A 12628-nucleotide genomic window follows, 5' to 3' on the forward strand; every position below is an offset into this window, starting at 1 on the left:
TATATATATATATATAAGGCTGGGTTTTTTTTGTCACCTAAAGTATATAGTAGAGAATGCCCGAAGTTACTCAGGCGGCGAAATTGACCGCTCTTTCAGTAAGAATAGAAAATCATTCGATATCGATTTTTTAAACATTTCATTTTGGTTTCAATTGTAAGGTCTTAGGAGGTTTAATTTAGAATCTTTTATAGAATCAAGCTTTTAATGTTTGAAATATAACATGAATGCTTCAATAGCAGTTTGAAAACAGATAAAACTAACAACATTTCCAAAAGTTATGAAATAATAAAAAGCACTTACTTAAAATGATATACCTAACTCTCATTTTCTTCCATATAATTGCAACTTGTTCGTAGTTCAGTCTTACCAACAATATTAGTAGGTGTTATTGTGTAAAAAAGACGAACAACTGAAAAATACGGGCTACCAATAAAAACTGAGGAAACAAATATTAGTTCTGATAAAGCAGATTCTCATTATGTTTTATTTTCAAGAACAAAAATGAAGACTATAAAAAATTTTACGCAATTTCTCCTTGAAACTTTTTTCCTAGTATAATAATAGTGAAACTCCACAAAGTGTTCATTAAAAATAGTTGGCTACTGACCATATTTTATATCGTTGGATTAAAGATTTCCGAAATGTTTATTAAATTTCGCAAAACATAAAAATGTTATAAAATTTTAACTCACACGCGAGTACAAAGGTTTAGGTAGCTCAGCTCCAGACTAAGATAATTTATTTCAAGGTTGAAACAATTGTGACATTGCTGCCTCACACTTGTGTCATAGTTCTAAATTAACACTTTTTATATTTTTAACTTAGTTTAGTCTGTTTTTATTCGCAAATATGACGTTTTCTTACCTAGTTTATTTATAGGGATTTATTTTCAACTAAATGATACTGCATTTTTTAAAAGAAACTGCAAAACTTTAATTTTTTACCTTCAGTGAATTATTTTTTTAAAAAATTTATTTAGTTTTATTCATTTAGTTTCAAAAATTCATTTAGTTTTTTTTTCATTTAGTTGAATTCATAACTGAATTGCTGATCTGTGCTGGATAACAATACAAGCTTCAATAGTTTCTTCACTACTTTAATCGAACTTTATATCGCCAAGTTATCGAAAAATAGAATTTAGCATCATTCAAAAATTCTACAATTCAATTTACTGAGCCGTAGTGGCTCAGGGGATAGAGTGTTCGCCTTCAAACGGATTCGAATTCCAGCGATGGTAAGTTGATACGAATTCCGCACCCGGCTCACACCGACCACAGTGTTGACGTAAAATATCCTCAGTGGTAGACAGATCCTGGTTGGAGTCCCCTTGCAATCAGGCTAACCATAAGACTCTTTGTGGTTTTCCTCTCAGTGTAACGCAAATACTGGTTAGTTCCGTAAAAAAAAGTCCTCTTCGAAGGCAAATTTCTCCAATATTTGACCCAGAAGTTCCCTTGTCTTCTGGATTGGGTTCAAAATTACAAGGTTATGGAGTTGAACATTAGTAGTCGTTCACCCAAAATTAGGTACGTTGATTGGTATTGATTGGCTGATTGGGTACGCTAATTGGTACGCAAAATTGGGTATTCAATTTACCGAGTAGCAAGAGGGCTCAAATTTCATCTGGAGAGATGAGTCTGCGCCAATATCATTTACAATTTTTTCTTGAATGCTGTAAACTAATTTTTTCGCCATTTTATTGCTAATTGGATTTAAACTACTTTCTAACGTAAACAAACTATTAGACATAGATCTGAAAATATTACAAAAATTAGAAAGTAAGCTTTTTCAAATCAAAAAAAAAGGGATAAAATGACTTTTTTGTACCTAAAAGGCAGATCTGAAATAAAGAAAAGTGATTGCATCACTTTTGCAATTATTTTTTATTACCACTATAACGTCTCTCACCCCTTGTCTTTCTAACGTAATGCACCCTACGCTTTCCTTACTGCGTCTGACAAAGAATTATTTTTTCTTTTTTAACCTATTTAAAAAAACATAGTTTTTTTTTTAAATTTTTATTTCATTTTATAATTTAAATGTTCGCATAGTTAATCCAATGCAGTAGTAACTAACTAACTCTTTTTTAAGTTTTTAAGATAAAATTTCTTTTAAATAACAGTATATACTGCTTACACATCACCTCTTTTACAAATAAATTCAATGAATTTACAAATGAATTAATGCAATATTTCTATGAAACGAAATTATAAATGACTAATCATACTTAAACAACCTACATTTTTAGTTATTTTGAAATAACAAAAGTGCATATATTTTGAACAATAATCCTGATAATCCTTTGATAAATCTCTAAATCCCTTTTAAGTGCTATTTTCGGTGTAATATTACATTACGTGTTATATCTTGAATATAAATGATAGTTAAGCATCATATATTTGCATATTATATCATAAAATAAATTTTTATAATCGTTCTGTAACAAAGGATAGTCAGAAGCTTGACTATTTTTACGTATAATATTTTATTGTTGTCTGGGACAAGTGAAAACTGCGACCGCAGGAAACAATGCATCACATTGTATTCTCATTATGCAGAAATTTTTGTCCGTTTTATGGTTTGAAAGAATTATTCCTATTGAAATAAGAACTCAAATTAAAAGGAAATCTATATTAGCATTTGGAGTGTGATAGTTGTTGCGAAAGTAGTTTAATAACCTGTAAATTCTATAAACTGAAGCTCGTATAGTTTAAACCATAAATAAGTTTTGTTCGCACAACTAAAAAGAACAAAAAACATTTCAAACATAATTAGGTTCTGAAAATGCATCTAGTTTGTATTATTTTATTGTGGTAATTTTGCAATTTATTGCTTTATCTTTTCACTAACTTATAAAAGCATATAATCCACTCAAAAGTAATACTTGAATTGTTTATTCAGCATATACTTTTTTGAGTCAATAAAATCTTTTTATTTCTTTTTTCGAAATATCAATACTTAAAGTCACATATTATAAAACACTTAGTAAATTTACATTGCGAATAATGTATCCCTTAATCATATAAGAATTTTAAAAAAGCAGTTGGTATCAATAGCTGTCTCTGCTTCCAAATGGAAAGACCATTACCGCTTTCTGATCATCTTGGTCCTCTTGTCAAAGTTTTCAGATAGGTTTTTTAAAAAACAAATTTATTAATGTGTAAAAGGAACAAATTTACATCATTTTCACATCATGAACATTTTTCCTGGACATAACGTAGAAGGGAAGAACATAGTCAACATTCCATAGTGAACATAAAAAAGATTAGATAAAATATCGTTTGTTTTTATTGTTTGTTTCAGGCAAACACCAATTGTATTTATGTATTGTCATAAATGTATTTATGACATCAAATTCCAATTGAGTTTCTTAGTGCCACTAAAACGAAATAGTATTACTTAACATTTTTAATTTTTACATAATATTCCCTGAATGATCAAAGCTTCTCCTCATTACTTTATAAAAAATCCTAAAAGTGCTCAAAAAATTTTGTTGAATTAAATTTTAATTTTTTTAAATTTGAGTTGTTAATAAAAATTTAATAAAAATTTTTGTGTATTGTTTTAAATACATAAAAATTTTATTAAATTTTTATTAAATTAAAATAAAATTAAATTTAAATTGTTTTAAATGCATAAAAAATTTCATTGAATTTTTATTAAATTAAAACAAAATTAAATTTAAAATTGTTAAATTTTTTAGCATGGTATTAATGACTATTAAGAGGCTATACATGCTTTAAGTAAAGCAAAAGAGATCAAATTTTCTCAAATAATTTTTTAATTTAAAAAAAAAGAATTATTGTATTTAATTTTTAACCACGCAAAAGAATATCATCAGAAGTAGTAAAAATATTTGAAAAATATATTATGAAATTTTTAACTATTTTTATTTTAAATTCCGACATTGAGAAAGTATTTTCGGGGACTCCTTAGAAAGCAGAATAAAAAATAACCTCGAATGGACAGGATGACAAATAGCTTTTGATCGCGACATGATAGCTTTTTATGAAGTCATAAAAACCAAACTTTCAATTCAAGCTCGTAATTGAACGCAAGATATATAAATATCATTGCCTATTATGTCAAAATTTTTGGAGCTGAATGGAATCATAATATTGTTTAAATTTGCTGCAATCTTAAAATAGTGCTAAATTTAAACATATAATAGTACTTCTTCATCTTGATTACATTTTACGTCGGCTCAAATTTCAATGGAACTGAAATATGATTTACGAATCGGAAATATAGTCGCAAATATTGGAGCGTTCACCGGAAATATAATTCAATTTAATTACGCAAATTTGCATCGTGTTACGGTTTCACGATGAACCGATTTTCTATTGAAAGTATACACCGAAGATCCATTACATTATGACCACCCTGCTAATAACAAGTAGGACCACCTTCAGCCCTCAAAACTGCTAGCAACCGCCGTTGCATTGATTCCACAAGGTGCTGATAGGTAGTCTGAGGTATCTGGTACCAAGCGCTCACCAACTGGTCCTGCAATTCCCTCATATTGCGAGGGGGTAGCGTGGCAGCACGAATTTGTTTTTCCATTCCAAGTAGGACTACAAATGCTCTATTGGATTATGATCAGGTGAATTTGGGGGCCAAGACATGACTTGAAAGTCACTGGAATGCTCCTCGACGATTCGACCCTTATGACATGGTGCATTATCCTGTTGGTAAACACCATTCCCCGCAGGAAAAACTGTTGCCATGAATGGGTGAGCCTGGTCTGCAGCTATGTTCAAGTAGTTTACAGATGTCAGGGATTGTTCTATGAGGATTATGGGTCCTATTGTGCCCCATGAAAACATTGTTCCTGGGCGAGAAACCATGAAAATCTAGGCGAGTCCATTGTTATAGATGGAGGGGGGTCATAATGTAATGGCTCTTCGGTGTATGTTGGCTAGCAAAATAAGTTGAAATCAAAGAAAAAGTTCTTCGATCACTAGATCTGTCAAAGATTTAAAACTGTTACATCTCCAAACCTTGAAACTTAAAATTTCGTGAAAAATTCTATGAACTACATTGAAAAATTTCGGATCAAATTACGGCAAAAAGTACTGGTACCCTAAGAGAAGTACCCATAAAACCCCCTTACATCATAAAATTTATTTTTACCAAAACTTTTATAATGTAACTTTTATATATTTTTTAATTACAGCTATTCAGTAATTTTATAATAAGTATTACTGTAAAATTACGGTACTTCTGATTTTTTGAAATTGAAAATGCTTTTTACGGCAAAATGTACTGGCACCCAGAGTACCGGTACTTTTTACTGCAGTTTGATCCGGAAATTTTTACAGTGCATTTGTGTAATTACAAAATATTGTTTGAGTATAAATAAATAAAACCATAATGTATATAAATTGAATTCCATAATTTCAAATCAAAAGTTACATAAGATATACGCTTCGCATATTTTTGGAACATTTTAAGAAGCACTCAGTATATGTAAAAAGTTCGACTAAAAATAAAAGAAAAATAACTAATGAGATAGAATAGCGAAGCAATTCAACAGCAACAGTAAAAGCAGTTTTATAATAAAAGAATAGTTAACTGAAAAGTCAATTTCACGTTTAAAAATAATTTGAAAAATATAAGAAAAAAATGTCGGTTTCCTAACAGTCTGAAAGTTTCGTGAAGTCGTAATTATTTATAGCTTAAAAAGGTTTGTTTCGACGGCAAGCTGAAATATACCATAAAAGTTCGTAATATTTTATGTTTTTACAAGAAATAAAATATTTCTTAGTAAATTATTAAAATTCATTTCCTTATAACTTTAAAATTTTATTTTCAACTATTAAAAATCATATCGACGCTCTTAGGGAGTACAAATGAGTAGGAAGTCGCATTTCTTTATCACAGTTTTTAAAAATAAAAGAGCATATAATTTATAATCTTTTTGTTTTACTTTCAAAATAAGAAATCAAATCTTCTGTCTGTTGGACTTTAAAGATGCTGCCTCTGTATTTTAAAATGCATGCATACACTACTTGTATATTCTGTATAATAAATGATATTAAATTGGCTTTTAAATTTGCCACAACTTACAAATCATCTTTAGAGTAACATTTTTTTTAAATAATAAACGCCTAATGTTTGCTTTTTCCGAAAAAAGTAATTGACTATTAATTAATTAAATTAATTAGTGTGAAATCAAAAGGCTACAATAAAGTGAAACACAAGGTTACAAATAACAGAAGTATCGGGAAAAAAATTTATCTTTTAACTATTTTGTTTTATTTAAACGAGCCGTGATGGCTCAAGCGATAGAGGGGGAATAGGTTCGAATCCCAACGATGATTACTTGATTCCAATTCTACACCCTACCCTACCAGCCACAATGCTGATATATATTCTGTCTATGGAAGAAGCTCCCATCGCAATTCGTCTGCAGCAGTGCCGGTAACTATGGTTACGAGATTTAACCATTTGAAGTAAGGGTGTTCGGAGAATATTTAAGACGGGTTTTGCCTCGGGTTGGTGTGAGAAAAAGAATCCGGAAAGAAAGACGCTCCCCTCTTTGAAATGCATCATTTATTGTTTCCATAGCAGCAGGCAGTATTAGATTTTTTGGTGAGGGGAGTTCTTTCTTTAGATAAACTATACATGGGCGTCGTTGGAGGGGGAGGGTCAATGGGTATACGTTCCTCTTAATAATTAAAAATCTCCAAAAGTCCTACTCTGTATTCCAGACAAATGAAGAAAATTTCCGCGAACTCTTATCGATTCAAATTCCTCAAAGTGATAACAATAAATAGATAAAAAATAATTAATCTTTTTGCAGGTATTAAGTGTATAGAGTTTGTTTTTTTCGTGTATGCGTAATTTAGAAAACTATTGTGACTTATCATGAGTTAGAATTTTTTCCCCCTCGAACTAGCCAAAGAAATTTTCATATTTTTCCTGCCACCTGGCATAAATCCGTGTAAATTTCTTAAAAAATGCCCTCTACGAAGACCATTCTGTTCCAATATCCAAGAGTTTCTTTATCTTCATTGATTTATTTAAAACTACAAGACTACAGAATTGAACACTGATAGCCAGAAACTCAAAAATGAGTCTACTGTTTAACGCAATAACTGCATACAACTAACTATACAAAAAATTCTAAATCTTATATTAAGCAAACTAATGCCCAGATTAATAGCGATGATCAATGAAATAATTAGATTAAAAAAAACTTAAGCAATCTTTAAAAAATAAAAAAATGTGCCAAAAATTTAAAAATTGGGTCATGTTTTTATTTTTTTAAAGCATAAGACAAACTCAGAAATTCTTGAATATAATTCTTGATTGACAATTAATGGTACTTTTAAAGAACCTAAAATTATTCATTTTAATTCTGTTAAAAAAAAACTGTCTGTTGAGTGCTATTACCAACCCCTTAACCAAAAAGGCAAGATAAGAAAATTCAAACAGAATTTGATCCTCAATTAATATTCGATGCAATGAAACAAACCCAATATATCATTAGGTTCAAACTTCATAAAAATGCATCATATTTCAATTCAGTGCACTATGAAGTAAAAAAAATAAAGAGATTATATATCAAAACATATATTGATCTGACAGGTGGTGCTATCTTGACATCAAAATATAGGTCAGGTATTTTATTTTTTTTTTCAAATTTTCAAAGTATGTGGGGAATATATAACTCATACCAAATTGCATAATGACTATCCTGAAGCAAACAAATTTGAAAGACTAAAATATAGAGAAAAAAATTTTTTATTGTACTTACATAATAAGAGAAAAAAATCCACTCTAACAGCAGGTTTGCAGCAATTTTTTTGCGACATTTTTATCGACGTAAAAAAATTCGTTTGCATTCAATTGTAATAAAGGTTTTTTCAGAATTATAAAACCAATTCTTTATCAAAAGATACTTATGCAAAAGTACGCTAATATCATTCGCTTTGAAGATATTTGCCAAGCATTTTCATTTAACACAGTTTCAAAATTTTCGATTTTGAAGAATTTGGAAATTATTCCATAGAAATTGTGAAATTCGAAACGAAACGAACAAAAATGGCATAGGAACTTGGGGTAACAAACACTATTCTGATCTGCTGAGGAGTTTTCAAGTTATACGTAATATATAAGGACAGCTCAAAAAGCATTCAAAAGCCTTTAATTCTTAATGTATTTCTTCACGTGCTTCTTTTTTACGACTAATAAAACTACAAAAGATACATAGACTTTTTTGTTTCAAATTGTTTTGACTGCACGATGTGTTCAAAATACATTAATAGACTTTGTAAATAGAATAAACATCTTAAGTTTAGTTCATTTCCCCTGCTCTCCAAGCTTTTCTGCTTAATAATAACTTAATACTTATAATAACTTAAAGTAAGGTTGCGTTAAAGTTGACTTTAATTATATGAGTTTCATTAGCACAAGGATAAGGAACGATTCATCCACATATCAGTAAGGTCATTGAAATAAGAAAAATATCAGGAATGTTTCCAAATTTTTAACCCTTCAAATTTATACACCTCAAAATTGCGGCATTAAAATACCAGTTGTGAGCTGCAAAGCGAAAATCATTCGTGGTTGGACGGGGTCTATTTCTAGAAATTAAGAGCAAATCTTCAGTTGTCTTGAACTTCAAAATGTTTCTGTATCCTCTCCTTGGTTTTATACTCGCCAGTCCTAAATTTCAGACACCAATGGCTTGCAGGTTGTAAAAAGCTGGCCACTAGATGGCGCAGAAAACTTTCTTTTAGATTTCTTTTTTCCTGAAGAGAAGAGGAGTGGAGGGTAAAAGAGATGGATGACAGTTTTCTTTAAATGTTGTGTCTTTGCTAATATTTTTATGTGTCTGTGATGCGTATTTATAGCTTTTTGAATAAATTATTTTAAGATGCTGTTGTTGTTCATTTACGTCGCACTAGAGATGCACAATGGGCTATTGGCGACGGTCAGGGAAACATCCCTGAGGATGATCCGAAGACATGCCATCGCAATTTTGATTATCTGCAGAGGGGATGGCACCCCCGCTTCTGTAGCCCGACGACCTGCACGCGAAGTTGAGCACTTTACGGTAGAACAGTTTAACGAGGACCCATACCGCACACTCTCGGTCCCTACGCAGGCTGATCCAAGTGGTCACCCACCAGCACACTGACCGTAGCCAGCGATGCTTGACTTCGGTGATCTGCTGGGAACCGTGTCTTAACGATCAGTCCACTGCGGGACTATTTTAAGATGCAGGTTACTAGTCTTTGTGACAAAATTTGAAAGTCTTTACAAGGTGAATGGAAATTTCGTGCTTTACAAGGTGAATGGAAATTTCGTGTTCTATTTTAAGACAATAAAACACACTTTGAATAAAAATTAAAATAAATAAATTTATGCAATTTTTTTTTAAATATAGATTTGGAGCTGCAGTAACTCAGCTGTATTTGCTTTTGTATTTTATATTACATTATTATGGGAAAAGGCAAGGAGCATAACTACATTAAGCAACATTTATTAACATATAGGACATAATACAGGACTTTTAACATATAAGAAGAGGCCGTCTGCCTCGTCAGCTTTCATCACATTCTCTGCGTGGGAAGAATCACAAGAATGGCAATCTAACCACAATTTAGTTAAAGGATTAAGATGTGCGCAGTATGATACGTGATGAGGTGCGCAATGATGTGCGTGCGCATAAAGTTGGGAATACGCTACCTACATCATATTGTATTTTATATTGTATTCTTCTGTATTTTATATTGTATATTATGTATTCTATTCTTTTCCTGAACTTTGGCAAAACCTTTGGGGTACAGAGAGGGCAATTTTAGACTTTTGTCTTGCTCTCTCAATAGAAAGGGTTTGCTTTTATGACTTCCGGAGCTGGTACCCTCTGAAGACGTCAGCTTTGGTTGCCATATTTATCCAATTTTTTTCATTTTTTCATTATCTCGTTTGATTCAGGGGATATAGGTTACAGGTTCGGAAATCATCGGTGATTGGTTAATGAGAATTCTTCTTCCTCACGCGCCAACCACAGTGCTGACGTAAAATATCTTCAGTAGAAGACGGATCATGAGTTAGAACCCTGCCGTCAGGATAACTGCTTTAGGTTTTCGCAGTTTTTCTCTCCGTATAATGTGGGTTAATTTCCTCAAAATATCCCCCACGAAGACAAGTCTGCTCCAGTGCTTGATCCAAGAGGTCCCTCGTCTTCTTGGTTGGATTCACAAATACAAGGCTACGGAGTTGAAGACTAATATCCGTTAACTGAGAATTACTCGGCTGTTCAAAGCAAATTATAAAATAAAATAAACACCAACTCAAAATTCTATATATCTTTAAAATCTTACCGATTTTTAATAAAATTTTTTGCATAAAAAACGAAAAGGGGAAGTCTAAAAAACGTCCCTTTTTCGGATGAAAATTTTGTTCTTTGATACTAGACGTCATTCTGTTTGAAAGTATCCAATAATGTAAGTGGGCTTTTTGGGATAGCCTGGTCGGTAGGGAGCTGGGCCCATGTCCGAGAGCTCGTGGGTTCAAACCTCGCCGACTGATGCACGTTAAATCTGCCGAGTCGCAAAAGTCCTTCATGTTCCCATAACAAATCAATACCTCTGGGGGTACTGGATAAGAGATCGATCGTTCTCTGATTCAGGTCAAAATTACGATCTGTGGATGAACCCTATAAACGGGTGCGACGTATGGTTTAGTAGAAGTTGAATTCTTGACCATAGATGGGGCCACTGCAAAAATAAGAAACGCACACTCTGCCTCAAATTTGCTCGGTTTCACCAAGCAGGCTTGCCCGTGTGGCAAGTGGCATTAGAGCCAACCAACCAACCAAGTCTGCTTTTTAAAAACCAGTTTTTCGTTCCAAAAGTTCCCGCCATCTATACTTTAATAAATAAATAATAACATAAAACAAACTCTTTTATCGAAAAATACTTTTCAGGCACATTATATTACAAAAGACATGATTAAATCGTTTATCATTCACAACCGGAAGAATTGTTTCAAAATGTTTCGATTTCACATCTTAATGCATAATTACATTATTTTTCTGCACAAAACAATTAAATATAAAAAGAAATGCTGTAAAATTTTAAATACACTAATCCTTTTAAGAAATAGTCTTTATCAAAAGAATTTCTAAGTTAAAACTACTCACCATAAACTCTTACTTGAAAGAACATAATTTTGATATTTTAACAACTGAATTCATTCCATTTTAAATGAACAACGCGTTTATATATATGACAAATATGAATGAAAACAAATGCTTTCTTCATAAACCGTAATATTTTGCATTCAATAACATTTTATTCTGCTTCCCTTGAAGTTTCCGATAAATCACATAAAATGACTTATTTAGAAGGATGATTCAGTGTTTATGCATTGAGTCAAACTTTATTATCAAACAAGGAGAAAATATTATTAGTTCATAGAACTTTGCAATAAAAGCTATCAATAATTCTTTTTAAAAAATCAAACTTAGATAGATAAAAATTAAACTAACAAAATAGCCATTATAAATTAATTGTAATTTAATTAATGATTAATTTCCGAAATAACATTCTTTTCAATAGTAATAAGACTTTTAAATTCATACTCATTTTTATAAAAGTATTTATTTTTCACAAATTGTTTAAACTTTTTCTTTAAAAAAATTAAGAAGTATATATTTGTTAATGCTTAAGCTCGAAAGCCGTTAATATGCACATTACCTAGATAATCTCCAGATTAACTAGAGCAATCCGTTAAAGCTCGTAATCATGAGCTTTTTGTAATTTACCGAGGTAATTCCGAGGGATTTCCGTATCGTTGATGTTTAAAACTTTATTTCGCTCCTTCTATCAAATAAATTGTTGATTGTTTGATTGTATTAACTTAAAATTTTAGATATTAGGAAATTCATCAATGACATTACGTTAATTTCCGTAATATTAATAATATTTTAAACAGTTCGATTCTTTATATTATACACAGAGAAAAAAATTTGATTTAAAATACCAGACTATGGTAACATTTACCGTGTTTCTGGCTCTATAAGGAACCAAAAAAGCTTTAAATTTACAAAGCGCTTCATTAACGATTTTAGTAAAATTAACGATAAAATGTAAATTTATAATATTTGATAAAATTTGGTAAATGTAAAATTTGGTAATTTTATCATGTTACATAAGAGCATGTCATAAAAACCATTTATTTGGATAAATTTACTTTTCATTTTTCTTTTTTTTTTACCAAATGTGTGGTAATAAGATCTATAATTTTGAAAACCAGAATTTAGAGTAATCCTTTACTATATGAGCGTGAAAAGTACCAAATGAGTGGTTTAAGTGCCGTATATTTCAATTTTTATCACCAGAATCATGGTTGGCTTTTTTTTTTCAGAAAATATTATTATCATGAACTACAATAATTATGCCAGAATAGTGTTCACCGTGTAGTAGGAGAAGGAATGATTTCAAAATATTCAAAGTGATAACAATATAGATATCATGGACAGTCTTCAATTTGATTTAGAAATACATTATTTATCAACGCTTATTATCCTATCTATTTTATTTTGTTCGTAAATAAAATTTTTTTACATTAAATCTTAGTGAAAATAAAGGATTTTAAAAAATTATTA

General features: G+C 30.7%; 1 protein-coding gene across 3 annotated transcripts in view; it reads right to left on the minus strand.

The window, feature by feature from the left end:
* Positions 1-11303, minus strand: part of LOC107449061 (biotinidase) — a 29534-nt gene extending 18231 nt beyond the window's left edge. Inside the window, exon 1 of one of the 3 annotated variants that reach the window (XM_071184531.1) lies at positions 11162-11303. In XM_071184531.1, coding sequence (XP_071040632.1) covers positions 11162-11186 — 25 coding nt within the window. In that variant the 5' untranslated portion in view covers positions 11187-11303. Of the gene's footprint in view, positions 1-303; positions 595-7765; positions 8099-11161 lie in introns of those variants that run through there. The other 2 variants (XM_071184530.1, XM_016064479.4) reach the window with 2 other exon arrangements.
* Positions 11304-12628: the final 1325 nt, after the last annotated feature.

This window comes from Parasteatoda tepidariorum, chromosome 8 (assembly GCF_043381705.1).
Source record: "Parasteatoda tepidariorum isolate YZ-2023 chromosome 8, CAS_Ptep_4.0, whole genome shotgun sequence".
NCBI classification, from domain to species: Eukaryota; Metazoa; Arthropoda; class Arachnida; order Araneae; family Theridiidae; genus Parasteatoda; species Parasteatoda tepidariorum.